At 40.5% G+C, this 15014-nt stretch overlaps 1 protein-coding gene across 1 annotated transcript in view; it reads right to left on the bottom strand.

The window, feature by feature from the left end:
* Positions 1-15014, bottom strand: part of RNF150 (ring finger protein 150) — a 185445-nt gene that overhangs the window by 56740 nt on the left and 113691 nt on the right. Inside the window, exons 2-4 of the mRNA XM_074993277.1 lie at positions 10350-10600; positions 4011-4082; positions 2876-2958 (exon numbers count right to left, since the gene is read on the bottom strand). Coding sequence (XP_074849378.1) covers positions 2876-2958; positions 4011-4082; positions 10350-10600 — 406 coding nt within the window. The remainder of the gene's footprint in view (positions 1-2875; positions 2959-4010; positions 4083-10349; positions 10601-15014) is intronic.

Here is a 15014-nt window from a genome sequence, read left to right as displayed (position 1 = left end):
AAGAATCTTTTTTATAAACTAGAAAACCACAGAAAAATGAATGCCAAAATTAGATAACCCAAGGACTAAAATGACCTGTTTGTAGGCATGCACATGCTTTGTAGAGGCATATGATAAATCTGTTTTTGCAAATTTGGATTTGAAAGTCTGTTTTAGTCACTGTTATTGATAGGGACCAAGGGTCTGCAACCTGCGGCTCCAGAGCCACACTCGGCCCTTTAAGGACTTCTTTTGAACTAGTCTAATCATATCACTGGGCTGTAATACCGAAGTTTGCTGAATATACCTCTTGGGAGAAGGGGAAGGGAGGGGGTTAATACAGACAGAAATTTGATACACTGTGTTTTTTAACCAACGTGGCAAATGTTGTTTTCGAAGTGGAGTTGTGAATTTTAGAAAAGTGGTGATGTCCTTTTGTCTTTTTTGAAGCAGTCTGGCTTGGAGGAGGAGGAGGAGGAGGCAGACAGAAGGCAGAAGGCAGTCAGAAGAAAAGAGGGGTTGAGAGCTGTAGTAATGACCCTCAAAGTGGAGGAGTACAGTTGTTTTTCAGGGAAGATGGCTATACTGTAGTGCAGTAAATCGGAATGGTCTCTGGATTCTTTCTTCCTTCCAGAGCCATTCCTCAGCCCTGGAGTCAGCACAGAAAAACTAAATGAGGGGAGAAAGTGAAACATTAAAGAGGGTGGGCACAGAGAGCGATGGAGACAATGGGTCCCTCCTAGGAGGCCAACAAAAGGAAAGGACAGTAGGGTTGGAGGGTAAATCAGAGTTGTTAACAGACTGGAGCTTATGAAAGAAAGGTGAGATAGGGAGGGATACCAGAGCATGGTACAGACAAGGTTGAGAGACTGACCCTGCCAATGAGCCTGGAACGTGACACAGAAGGAAGAATGGAGAGGTTATGAAGAGGAAAAGAAAACAAGCGGCATCTATGGCAGACTCCAAAGTATAGGAAGAGAAAGAAAGACAGATGAGAGACCATAAATTAAGGATTTCATTTGGCGGTGACACAGGAAGAACAAAGTGGGAAGAGGACAGGTGAACATGGTAGGAATGTTGGTTACATTCAACTATGTGCCAATGCCCCAAAACCAATTTTAATTACATCTGCCATTGTCAACTGCTAAAGCTAGGTATTAAACTAAGACTTCTTTCCATCAAGAGAAAATCAGGGCAAAACGCAACATCTAAAAGCTTATTACTTTGTACCTCAACCTGATCACTTAGATTCTGAGTTTTGCAGAATGACAGAGAAAAATCATAGGAGATGCAAAAGGGGAAAGGTATATCTGAAATGGATCTCCCTACTGAACTAGCCAGTAGGGGATAAATTACAGCAGAGTTTCCCCTTCACTGACACACTGCCACAGTTAATGAACATGTGCTGAGAGAATGAGACAGTGAAAGGGCCTGAAGTGCTAGTAAAAAAATAATTTATGTGGCTTTGAACTGCATCCATTACTGAAATATTAACTAGTGGATTTTCAGCATAAAATTTTGAATAGCCCAGGACAAGAGAAGTCTTAAAAGGTCTAGCTACTAGGCTTCACCTGGAAAGTTCCTGATTTAGGACTGGCTGATTCATTTTCTTATTTTGATTTATCCAACATATACACTAAAATGGCTATCCAGGGCTCTCAGCATCTTTCACGTATATTGAGGTCATATTAGTACAAAAATGCAACAGCATCCCCTAAAACAGGAAGGAAAACAAAAATAACCTTAATACTAGGCCTGGGCACAAACCTCAGAACTTGATGCAAATTCTCCCCACCTACAGCCCAGGAAAGAAGGGCTTTGCAGTATGCCTAAAAGTAAAATATGGGTAATTTTGGATCAATGGAAAAGGGAATTTTAAAATTTAAGGCCCCATAAATAATATCCTTTAAATAGCTCACCCCCTTTTTTCAATTAAGGGGGCTTTTGACTGGGTGCTTCTGCTGACCATATCCTGACCCTAAGGTACACATGGATTCATATGTCAAAAGCAACATCCTGAACTGCACATGCATACCAAGAGGCAAGCAGTGCAGATCATCCACACACCTACACACTCCACCTCCTTCCCTGGCCAACCCGCTGAACACTAGGCTAGCCTCCCACAATCATTCTTGTTTCTAGAAAAGATCAGCCTTTTCTGGTCATGCCAATTTTAATGGCTAACCAAAAAGTCTAACCTAACAAGATTCCCATATACCATGCCAAGAATGAACACAGCTAGACTCAGGCCCTGATGCCAAATGATCTACTGCAACTGTTATTTTAACTTCAGATAAATCAGAGGAACATTGCAAATCTTTATGGAATCGTTTTTAGCTACGATTACACTACAGTGCTCTGTCGACAGAAGTGACTATTGAAAGAGTTTTCCTGACAAAACTTCTGTTGACTGAGGGTGGGCACACACAAAAGCCAATTGGAAGACCACTGAGCTTTGTTGACAAAGTGGCTGGACTACCTGGGTACTACTTCGACAAAACAGGCACCTAGAAGCACTGCACACAGGGCTGCCCACTTTTCTGAATGCCCTGTCGATAGAAGGCCCCCCGCAGAGCATCCACACAGCTTTTTTGTTGACAGAATCTGTCGACAGCGTTGATATGCCTCATGTCAGAGAGGAAGAACTGGTGAAAGTGCTGAGTTTTGTCGACAAACTGTGTGGACAATCCATGAGTTTTGTGGGCAAAACTCGATAGAGTAAGCACAGCCTTTGAGTATAGGAAAAAAAAAAAACAACCCCAAGTTTGACCTTTTCAGCTAATCTCATTTTTGGAATTTCACAATTCCAGCTTTGCAGTTTCACACTAAAGAACAGACTTTAAAAAGCAACAACACATTACGAGTGTAAATGCTTCCATACACTTTACGAACTCACCTGCATGGCAAGATCCTGACAACGTCATTGGGCTTATAACCTTCAATACAAACTGCACAATTATCAAAATCTGGCTCAGTTTCCTATAGTAAAGAGAACACTAAATTAAATTTTTTTTTTAAAAAAAAAATGTTGTGGATTAATCACTTCAAAAAAGAGCCTAAGAAGCAGAACAAAGGTAACATGGTTACTGACATGCTTAAATATGACAATGTATCTTAAGAAAAACAAGTGAGGCTTTCATTAGGGATCAGGTCCTGCAATTCCTATGGTCAGGCAGCAAGGTTACGTGTATGTTGGTTGTGTGCATCTACATTTGAAACTGGAGATCTGAATCCCAGTTCACAGAGACTTACTTGAGCTAGCTCTCATTGAGTGAGTGTGATAAAAATAGACTGTAGGTGCATTGGTACAAGTGGAGGAAAATGTGATCTGGCTCAAATATGTTCCTAGGACCTTCGACGTAGTTGGGTCAGCTAGCCTGTCTCGCTGTGGCAGCTACATTCTATTTTTAGAGTGCTAGCTTGACAGCAGTGATTACAAGTATGTCTCTTTGAACTGGGAGTTACTCGAGCTGTATACAGTAAGGATAGGTCTACGCTAGGCGGTAAAGTTCATTTTAGATTTGCAAATTCAGTCACACAGTGGAAGGCTGATGGTAGAAAATCTCCGACCTACTTCCCTTACTCCGCACGACTGCCAGAAGTACCAGAATCAACAGCAGTGCCACGACAGTTTGATTTAGCGTATCCCCAGTAGGTGAACTAAACTGAACCCTGGAAGATTGATCACCAGTGGGTCCATCTTCCCATTAGTGTAGATGTACCCTCATATTCACACTGCTGTCAGTGACAGTTCTGTCTAAATGAGAACTGAAGAATTTGGCCCCAACATTTGGTTTGCAAACTCTACCAACAGCTACTTTAATAGTCAGACTGAAAGATACAGAACAGTTCTATTTAAATTTCCCTTCTCTCCCTGTTCCATTTCTTAAACTGCTTACCTGCATTTTGCCCCTGGCTGTGGGGTATTTACTAGCATAAGATGCAACTGCTACTCCCCGACTATTTTCCCTCTTCTTGGCTATCTGAGAGGATCCTCCCAGAACAGTTCTAGTTTGAAAAGGAAAAATTACCTTGTCACCTTTCCTGATTGTTCGGACCTGGAGCTTGCTGATTGCTTTCTTTGCAGCATCTCCAAGACGGCGCTGAAAATACAAAATTACCCTTTAGCAAAGAATACCTCTTTACGCAGAACCTATCACCTTATTTTTCTATACTTGGGTAATAATCTGAACCAATTTGACGTGAAACTGTAGGATTCTGTGTAAATTTAAACTGACAGGGCCAGGAAGGTTGCTGTGGCAAATAGCATGCTACCCCCTTTGAAAACGAAAGGTACCTAATGGTGCATAGATTAAGGACTCCTCAGTTACCTAATCTTCATTACACAAAGCAGCTGTACTGCTAATTCAGTGAAGAACAGACACTGGCCTATCACAGCACTAAAGTACTGCACTGTGGGTATTCCATGAAAATTGAAAGATTAAAATAATTATTCAATATTTTGGGAGCCTATTTTTTATGTTAATACCATTCACTTCAATGAGGTTGAAGGCAAACGCAGTAGCCCGCCTGCACGCTCTCAGTTGCAGCATCAGTGTCTAAAACTCTGAAGTTATATGTGACGAACAGCAGAGGAGTCCTACAATGACATCTCATCCATCTACTTTCATTTGCATTTTAATTTTTTCCCCTGTCACGTTTCCTTCACTACATACTGAATTTCTTTCCAGGTGAAATCTCAGTATTTTTTCCCCAAGGTTTTTATTTTTTTTCATACACAGTATCATTTTCTGCTACCTAGTACCCATTTCTGATCTCACATTGATTTTTAAATTTATTGCTATCAGTAAAGTTGTTGATCTCATTCCCAATTTACTCCAGTGTAAACAAAAGCAGCTTCTTTACAGGCACACACAACAGTTGCTTCCAGAAGAGGAGCAGGGATTTAAGAATGGTGGTGACCATGAGGACATTGAACTTTTAAGGTCTGGAACATTCTGTCTATTAGAGTACAGATGGACATGCCAGTTGGAAGGAAACTCCTGCTGGAATAAGTTAGAAAATGAACCCCAAAACAACATGAGGTAGGATGTAACTTGTAAATAGGGACCCTCTCACCAAGCAAACTTGATTAATGTTATTTTACCTTCTTTATTTTATCTGATCTATGGGACATTTTTGCACTGAACAAAAGAAAATGACAAGTTGACAATACTACTTGCACACTATTTTTCTTTAATGTAAATCAAAGGCAGCCAACTAACGTAAAATAAAAAAAGACAAGAGACATTATGTAGTGCTTCTGGATTTCTTACGCTTTTTATTATTTATGTTAATGAAATGTCTTATCTTTTTCACATATTCTTCAGAAGAAGAGGACAAGATTAAAGACTGGTTTATAACTCTGATCTGTTTGTTTTCATGTTTGCCTTTTCTTATCGAACTTAAATGCCGAGAATGTTTCTGCTGACAATGAAAAGTTGATGATCTTTTTTTAAAGAATCCTGTTTCATTGATATATGCTTGAGGAAAAAAATCAGACCTTCAAAAAACCAATTAAGTGAAATGCGTGGAATCAATAACCAAACGCTGCCCCCTATGATAAGAATGCCAGCATTAAACATTTAAATGACTGTAAAGTGGGGCTTTTTGTAGTTGTACATCTTGTAATCTAATTAACACTGAGATACTCAGTTTTGGTATAGTCAGAGTTACTACTCCTTCAGAGGTCCTGCCAGTATGAGAAGTGTATGATGGTTAAACAGAGGGAGTGGATCTGTGGCAGAGAGCCTTGGGGGCAGTCCTGGACAGAGAGTGCTAACTAATCAATGGTGCATGCGAGGGGTAAAGGGACAACTGTTTTCTCAAATTTATTTCTTCTCAAATTTTCCAGTGTGTCCTGTTTTCTCCACGTTTGTCTTTTAGGTTCTCTTTCAGCTTTTCAGGGCAGGGAGTGTCTTGATCTTTGTGCTTTGCACAGCACCAAGCATATTATCAGTGCTGAACAAATTATTTGTGAGTTCAGAGACAAGACTGGCATCCTGGTAATTGCTGGACAGCTAAAGATTCTCAGACAAGCTAGGAGAAACACCATCTGAGATGGTGATGAAGTTCATAAAGCGCAAAGTCCCGGGAGATAATAACAGATACAAAGAGGAGAACACCTCTCATGCCATGGCCCAAAGCTTTGTTTTCAAGCTCTCTGCTTTAGGTCTCTCAAAGGCAGCATACACATGCACGGTATGCTGGAATGGATCCTCATACTGTGGACACAGGGAACAAATTTTCCTCTTTCGTGAACAGAACAGTCCCTACTTCAGCCAGAAATCAGAATTCACTCCAGCATCATCTTGCCTGACAATATCTCATCATGGTCCAGCCATTCCCCAAACTATACTGGAACCCACAAAGTTTCAAGACTGACTTACAGGAAAGCAGGGAGAAGAGGAAAGAGTAATCAATAACTCTTGTCACATATTGCTATCTGCCGTCTGGTATTGGAGGACCCTCTTCTATCCCAGGGTTCCCATCTGACAGAGCAAACTTGAGATGCTGGTAGAAAATTTAGTTTGACAGACTTGCACAGAAATTTTTATTAACCTATGTCATTTGCTCTGAAGGAGGCAAAGAGAGCTGCAGCTGAAGTACTAATTCTGCAGAATATTTCCAGAAAATAACTTTGAAGTCCCAAATTGTATCTAGTCAGCCCTACAATAGAATGGCTGTGTCTACACTAGCTCCCATCTTCAAAGGCAGCATGGTAAGCAGGGCGTTGGGAGATTATTAATGAAGTGCCGAGGAGTAAAGGGACTTGGAAGTAGCCTGCGCACTTTGAGGGTACCTGCGGGGGGGGGGGGGGGTAGCCATGGCTACACACAAGCTGGCACTTCGAAGTTTAACACTTTGAAGTTGCTGCGGGGGGGACAATTACCTTAATGAAGTGCTGCTTATGCACAGCAGCACTTCATTAATGATCTCCCGACATCCTACTTATCATGCTCCCTTTGAAGTTGGGAGCTAGTGTCGACACAGCCAAAGCTTTTTGATGAAAACAACTCACCGCATTTCACAGAGAGCTCTTGCATATGGGATGTCCATTTAGGACAACAGGCTGAGGAGAGAACCAAAAGCTACAGTTCTGTCCTTCCAAGAATTCTGTCCATTTACACAAACAGCAGCAGGGAAGTACACACCACTGCTAGAACAGCCACCTGCTGGTTCCTGTCCTTGCTGGCTCATAAAGAACTTAGGCACTTTATCAGAAAGACTGTCAACATCTACCTTTTACCCTAAATCAGCGTTTCCTTATGAATAGCCTAGCTGGCAAGTTAGCAGCTAACCCCAGAAACAACAAAAATAAAGGTTTCATCTGGGATAGTTAGCTCTAATTGGTCTAGGATCTTCTGTGACAGAAAATTTGGTGGATATTAACCCTTCTTTTCCAGGCTCCCATTAAAAGCACAGGATTTTAAAGATTTCAAATCTATTTAATCAGACCCGTAGTTAAATGAATCTCAGTTGCAGCACTTGGCATCATCAGACGTAACCAGTCAGTCTCTAAGGCCTGCCTTTATTGGACTCTGGAGTGGGGACTGTGGAGGAACACTGACTTCTTGTAAACTGGCCATCTGGTTGGCTCCCCCTTTGTCTGAAACGTTATTTACCCCAAAAGGTTATGGCTGTGACCCTAGCTCTTGGGATACATGTCATTGCATTTTATTGGACTAAACAAAATTAAAACAGAGGAAGCATACTTCTCAAACTTTTCTACAGTGTAGACAAGACTTTCTACAAATAAGCACAGTATCTCTGTACAAAGACACATACACATGAACAATGATTATAATGGGAAAGCCTTTGAGCACCACAACAAAAGGAGTGAGATTTGAACTCTACAGAAGCAAAAGAAATAAAAGCTGCTGCTCTACTGGATGTGTAAGAAGATACAGTGTCTCAGGACAGTAATGTCACTCGCCTATCCCTGAACCACAAACAAAACTATCAAAGACAAAGAACATTAAGAAAACTGAGATCACTCTCACAGAAAGGTGCAAGTCTGAGTTGTGATCTTTTGTCAACTCTTTAGTGGTCACAGGAGGAATGAAAGAGAAAACCAATGAAGCGGGCATGTTGCTAGTTTCCTCTGACCAAGTGTCAATGAAAAGTTCTACCTCATTCTCCCCCATCTGTGCTTTCCTTCCTTATTTTCCTCAGGATTTGCCACATATTTGAAAATCTGCAGCCTCTTTTACCTCAGCTGACCAACATCTCACTTGCTACAGGCACTGCTTTGGCTGCTGCCAGCATGGACTCCCCTCTCTTGCTAGGGAGTGTGACATTAGTCTATGTCCAAATCCCGCAACCAAGAAGGAAAAAGAAATTGGAGGAAGAGAGGCAAAACAAGTAAAAGAGGTGAAAGGGAGAGAGAGAGAGAGATCATCTACTTAAGGAAACTTTGCTTCTGGGCCTCAGTGCAACACACTGACACGCCCTCTTTATAATAACAGAGAGTAAGCCGTGCTAGTCTATACACTATCAAAACAAAAAGCAGTCAAGTAGCACTTTAAAGACTATTTTGCTAGCAAAATACTAGCAAAAATAGTCTTTAAAGTGCTACTTGACTGCTTTTTGTTTTGACGCCCTGTTTATGTTATACTTTAATGAGAAATATTGACTTAGAAATAAAAATGCTCACTTTATCTAATCTGCCAAGAATTAAGTATCAATCACAGGCCCAACCTGAGGCTCTTGAGACTTGGAAGCATGGTACACGTGTCCATAATGTGTTGAATCAATATCCATAATGCGTGCCGAAAAGAAAATCAACCCATATGCTACTGTTCAAATAGCATTAGTACATCTCTTTACTTCAAAATGTTTTTAGTGAATAGCTATTGGTGTCATAATACAACAGCTTGTACTGCTTGTCTGAAACACCTGGTCTTGTTACCAGTATTTCATTGTTGAGAAAGAGTTAAATGGGTTCTGCTAACTCACATACTTACTACCCCACTTGGATAAAAGAGAGATTGAACTGGCTCTGTAGAAAATGAACAGCCCTCAGACAGGAATGTGAGAAGCAATGAGGCATGGAAAATAATTTTCAGACAAGCTTTGATACCTTATCATTAGCTGCTGTCGTAATCAAATGAAAGCTCAGTAAGTGGGTGAGTCTGGACTCTACACAGTGTGTGGACTATGAGGAGAGCTATTTCACCTCCTTCTGATAGACAGAACATAGTTATCTCACAAACCATGCCCAATGGGTTCCAAAGTAAAATGAAGAATACTCTATCCTATCAAAATTACAGGGAGGATTTATTTAGACAGAGAGTAATTATTTCAGGTAGAACTGGGTCACATGTCAAAGGATAATTAACTCCTTACCTTACAAACAAAATGCATGGGATCTTTAATGACAACAAATTGTCAAACCTGGTCTTACTTCTCTTATGAAAAATGGTAGCAGTAAATAAGAGCCAGTAAAGGGATATAAAACATGCCCAGCATAATATGGCAAAGGAAGCTCTAAAAACAAGTTCCCTGAGAGTAGGAAACAAATTATATCATCATTGGAGCAGGGACCTGTCTTTGATTCTCCCATATTAAGGTATGGGCCCACAGCACTGGGCCACATAAAATCACATTCACTCTTTTGCTGGCACAGTGACTATCCATTGTCATCATGAATGACTATGACTGGTCACAATGAATGACGACAGACAGCTAACAGGCCAAAGAATGAATGAGCATGACTAAGATTTGAGTGGTGGCTGGGGCACTCCTGGAGGATGTAGGGAAACCAAGATCAAGTCCCTAATTTCTGACAACTTATTTATACACATGGAAACATCTGCGAGATGAGAGACCGAAAAGTGTTTACCAAATGTTAAATAAGTTATCTGCATTGTGTACACGGTCGCAAAATTATTTTGGAATAGTGGCCTTTATTCCAAAATAACTTCGCTGTGTAGACACACCCTTACATTCAATATTAACTTTCTAGTAATTTCTTTCACCTTTTGTAGGGGTGTGTGTGTGTGGCTTTCAAACATACATATTTTAACTCTCTCTTCATTATTAAATATTAATTGTAATGATGGTTAGAAGATATGAAACTCACCTTCCTTAAGGACAATATTTCCTGTCCTACTATGTGAAAAACGTATTTATACAGATTTCTCTTCCTTGAGTTGTGTCCACACTGCTGAACATTTTTTTGGTTTCCAAAAGATATTGGTTCCTCTCCCACAATCCATTTCCCTTTTTAGCCCGTTACCTGATATTAGTGCTTCCCACCAAGAAAAATATTATTGATACTTTAAATCATGTGCGATGCTCTTGGGAGGATAAAGGGCCATTTTACAGAATCCAGGACAAACCCCAAAGCCCATCCACATGTTCCTTACCTGGTTTCTGTCTCTGGCATTTGCATATCGGAATCTCTGGATATAATAGAAGACCAGCCATGCCAGGGAGATGATCATCAACACGATAAAAGAGATGGAGACAAACACCACTGAGGTACGGCTGACGTATTTCTGCAAGTTGCGCGTTCCAATTGTTATATACATCATCACAGTAACATTCCTCTCCAGCAGACTCATTATTTCTTTTCCTTTAGGCTCAGGAATCATTATTGCTACAATATCTTCCACACCTGTCAAACAGGAAGGGTAGGGGGAGAAATAATAAGAAAAAACAGGAACAGCAGCAGTCACAAAAGAAGATGCTGTTTCCTGTTTTTTATTGAGATACGCCAGACAGAATCCAGCAGAGATTACTTTGGTCACAGCTATAACCAGTCACACAATATGCTCCATCTGAGCCTCCAGGGTGGCTATGTCTAAAGAAAATTTGGTGAATCGGTATACACAGTTTTCCAGTGCAAATGAGGATTAGAGAGAAGATAGAGACATAGGAGAATTACAAGTATGTGTAGCTATGCGCTACAGACACAAACACATGAACTGTGATCTGTCTGCACGTTGCACGCTTTGTGGGTCTGTAAAAGGAAACATTTTAAACATTTTCCCTCGATATCCAACTACTCACAACAGGAATTCTTAAAACGCAGGGCCTGATCCTGGGATCTGATCCTTCTGTGTCTGGTGCAGTTTAGGATGACACGATATGTGTGAGAAGACGACAGCTTTTCCCAAACTAATTTGGTCACACAACACTTTTAGGTTGGAATATATTGATGGAACACATACACGCTAGTCTTGGGAGCGGGGTGGGGTGGGAGTGAGGTGTTTCATACCAAAAAAGTTGCCACATGTAAATGCTCAAAAGTTAATTTAAGAGTTAATTTTTAGATGTCTTATTTTACAAAGAACAAAAAATAACATGAAAAATCATCTGAATGAACAACCAATGTACTCCTGGTGGGAGGACGGTTAGCAACCCCATAATTAAGTATAAAAATTAAGTACAAACCCAAAACAAAACACCAATCTAACAGCCAAAAGAGTGGTTAGCGTTGTTTTTTTGTACAAAACCAGAACGGACAATGTTGTTTACAAAAAAAGCACTGACCTTCCTTAAAAATTGGAAAACATTTTTATGAAAAAAACCCACAAAACAAATTTATTATGGAAACATATTTTTCAATTTTTGTGTTTTTATAGCTTTTTTTTTTTTTAAACAGAAAACTACTAAAAAACAAAAATAAGTAGCATTTGCCAGTTTTTTTTAATAGGAAGTGTGTTTCTGCATCTCTGTTTTGGCATGAGTCACATAATAACTATAATGAACGCATTATAAATATTAATACACTTATCATCTGAATACTATTCAAATACCTTAATATTTTTGATACACACTTAATTTTATTTAATAGTTAAGAAGGAAAAAGAGTGCTAGCATCGAATTCTTTTCTTGGAACACCTATTCCACGGAATACAGTTTGAGAAGCGCTGGTCTAGGCAATCAAGGGATCAAAATCTGTTTCTACACTATCCGAAAACAGAGATTAACTCTGCTGAAGACAATGGAGTTATTCTGGATTTCCACTGATGAGACCCACAGTCCAAAGGCATCTACTGCTTTTGGAAAAAGCAAAACAGTATGGTGATAATGATGATGATAATAAACGTTCCACATACATTCCAAGGAATGCTGAACATTCCACACACATTCGCAACAACAGGTATAGCAAACAATCAATACAGAACTCAAAAGTGAGTGAGATTAGAAGGATAAAGGACACGGGAATGTACATGATAGGATTCTATACAGGTCCTTTTACCAGATGATTTAAAAATGAATCCAATTAATCTTTTATTTCAAAATATTACAAATTAGTAAATATAACCATCAACTCCCCCACATTTCTATCTGAAATATATATTTGTTTTATTACTTCACTATTTACTTTGTTTGTATTCTACTCAAGTTAAGGGTGTCAGACCCTTGATGTGCTTTATGTATTAGTCCAGTACCTACCATGAGAGGTTCAGATTCTAGCAGACACAAGCTTTCATAAATAAACAACATAAAATAAAAAACGTCTAGCTCTTGTGATTGCAAAGATATATTTCTGAATGTGATCGGTTGGGATACAGGCAGCCCAAAACATCATCTTGGTGATTCCATTCATCTTAATGAGGAGTTTATTTAATACATGGTATAATCAGGGCTTTTTTTTTTTCCCCATTTTTTTTCGTCATATGTGCCAGTACTGTGCACCAGAACCTCCTTGCCAGGGACTGTCTGTGGTGCTCTGGGCCCCAGCTGTGGGGCTTTCAGAGCCCCCACTGGCCCCGCAGCAGTGCAGGGGCCAGGAGCTGGAGCCCCTGCAGCAGCGTGGGGGCTGGGAGCCAGAACCCCTGCACCTGTGGCAGAGCAGGGCTGAGAGTGGGAGCTCCTGCTTGCCCTGCAGCAACAGGGGCTGGGAGCTGGAGCCCTCAACGCCCCTCTAGCAGCCCCAGCTGCAAAACTCGGCAGGAGGGGCTCTTCAAAAAAAAGACATTGGATATAACTAAAAAAAGTAATTTGGCCTTTCCCACACAAATGAATTTGACATATTTGCATCAGTGACAAAGGTCTCTTTGAAATAGAGGGACACCGTGCAAAGGGTTGTAAGAAAAATTATATAACCTATATTAACTTTTGTCTTATCTCTCAGAATGGCACTTTATGGAAAATACAAGGAATCAGTGCAACACTGACAGCACCAAAACCAGACTGGACCCCAGAGCTATGCCTTTGATGGAGAACCTAACATGTATATATGGATTCAGTGCTTCCCACCCACCTCTTATCTCTCAGGGGCTAATGAGCTGTTTAGCTCTCTTTGGGGCAGACCTTAGTAAATCATCCCATGAACCATGTAAAATTTGACAGTTTGCAGAAACAGCAAAGCAGCATATCAGAAAACCAATTAAATAACAGGTAAATAGTTTGCAATACTCCTCAAGAATGAACTCAGTTGCACCTAAAGAAGTGCAAACCTTGAAACTGTATCAGGCAAAGACAGAATGAAATGCTCACATCCCTAGAGATCATCTGTGGCGTCAGTCACTCCCGGCTGTTAAATTTTTGCTCTCTCCCCTTCCTCACCACTAGCTGGTGTTGCGCTCTTTCAGGTTAGCCATTTTTCCCTCCTCAGGAGTAACATTTTCAGCCCCTTTGCTCTCAAGCCCTCTAACATCACAAAAAAACTCCTTTGATCTTCTTCATATAGTTATCTGCCTTCTCATCACAGAAGTCCTTTCTCCAGCTGACAATGGACCATTGATATAGAAATATTTATTTCAGATCACACTAGCATTCCCTTTCCTGCAACAAGGTGTCTGTTTCATCTCCTCCTTATGCACAGTAATGAGAACTGCAAGCAGTACTTCTACATTGCTTCATACACTGAAAGCGCCATAGAAGCATTAATTAATCAATTCCCACCATACTTCTTTATAAGCACTCTCTCCATTGTACTGTGGGGCAAGTGACGTATAGAGAAGTTAAAGTAGTTTAGTGTCCCAGTGTCAGAGCTAGCATCCTGTCTCAGGAAATCTGGGTTCCTTTGCCCGGACTAAGACCACTAGATTGTGTTTCTTCAAGACATTTAAAAGTAGCCTTTAAAGAAAGCTGATCCAAACTGGGATTCAGAAACAGCTTTTCTGAATAAAAGAAGCTAAGCACGAGAGTGTAGACGTACTACAATGATAGGAGGAGTCTGTCTCTGAACACATGCATCTGATGAAGTGGGTCTTTGCCAACAAAACCTTTTGCTCCATTAAATCTGTTGGTCTGTAAGGTGACACAGGACTTCTTGTTTTTTGAGGATACAGACTTACACAGCCACCTCTCTGATATCTGTTTCTGTTGAGGGTCTGGATTTACAAGAGGTGACATGAAGGTCAACATAGCTGTGTCTACAATGAAGAACAGGTCAACAAATTATGCCCGCGTTGGATGAGCAATTTTTCACAGACCTTAGCAATGTCCACAAAGTATAGACTAGCCTTCTGGATGAATTATACCTTGCTGAGGCAGAATGGTGACTGGGATTTTCCAGAGAGTAGAGGGAATGCCAGTTCTGCTCTCCGGAGACGCACAGACATTTTAGAGTGGTGGTAGCAGGGAGTAACAGGGAACAGGAACTGCATTTGAAGACGACGCTCTTCATGCTTTCCCTGTGTAAGGCCCTGTTAGAATCAGGTTAATAACATTATCCAGTGAGTTGAGGTAGTCACAGTTGTAGTATCCTGTGGCATGAAGTAGTTTAGATAGTTTATTATCCTCTCTCTTTTGTAGGGAGGAGAAGTGTGCATTACAGACGTTTTGTCTTGTATTATTAAAGTCCTGCAATGTGGCATCTTGTGTGGAAGTGTCAAGGTCAGAAAGGTCATTCATGATCCTCTCCACTTTGTTCTACAGGATGCTGATTAGGTAGCTCCTCAGTTTCTTTGAGAGTGTCTGGCACAGTCTCTCACTGTAATCAGCATAGTACATTAATTGGAATGGGTTTTTCACTTTGTCCCTTGGGTATGATGTCCATCTTTTTTTGCACTTGGAGAGGAAGATGCTGTTCGTCCTGGATCTGTGTGAGTTTTTTCATGTAGTTGATGGAT

The sequence above is a fragment of the Carettochelys insculpta genome, chromosome 4 (genome assembly GCF_033958435.1).
Source record: "Carettochelys insculpta isolate YL-2023 chromosome 4, ASM3395843v1, whole genome shotgun sequence".
In the NCBI taxonomy this organism is placed as follows: domain Eukaryota; kingdom Metazoa; phylum Chordata; order Testudines; family Carettochelyidae; genus Carettochelys; species Carettochelys insculpta.
This window is presented reverse-complemented; position numbering and strand designations above follow the sequence as displayed.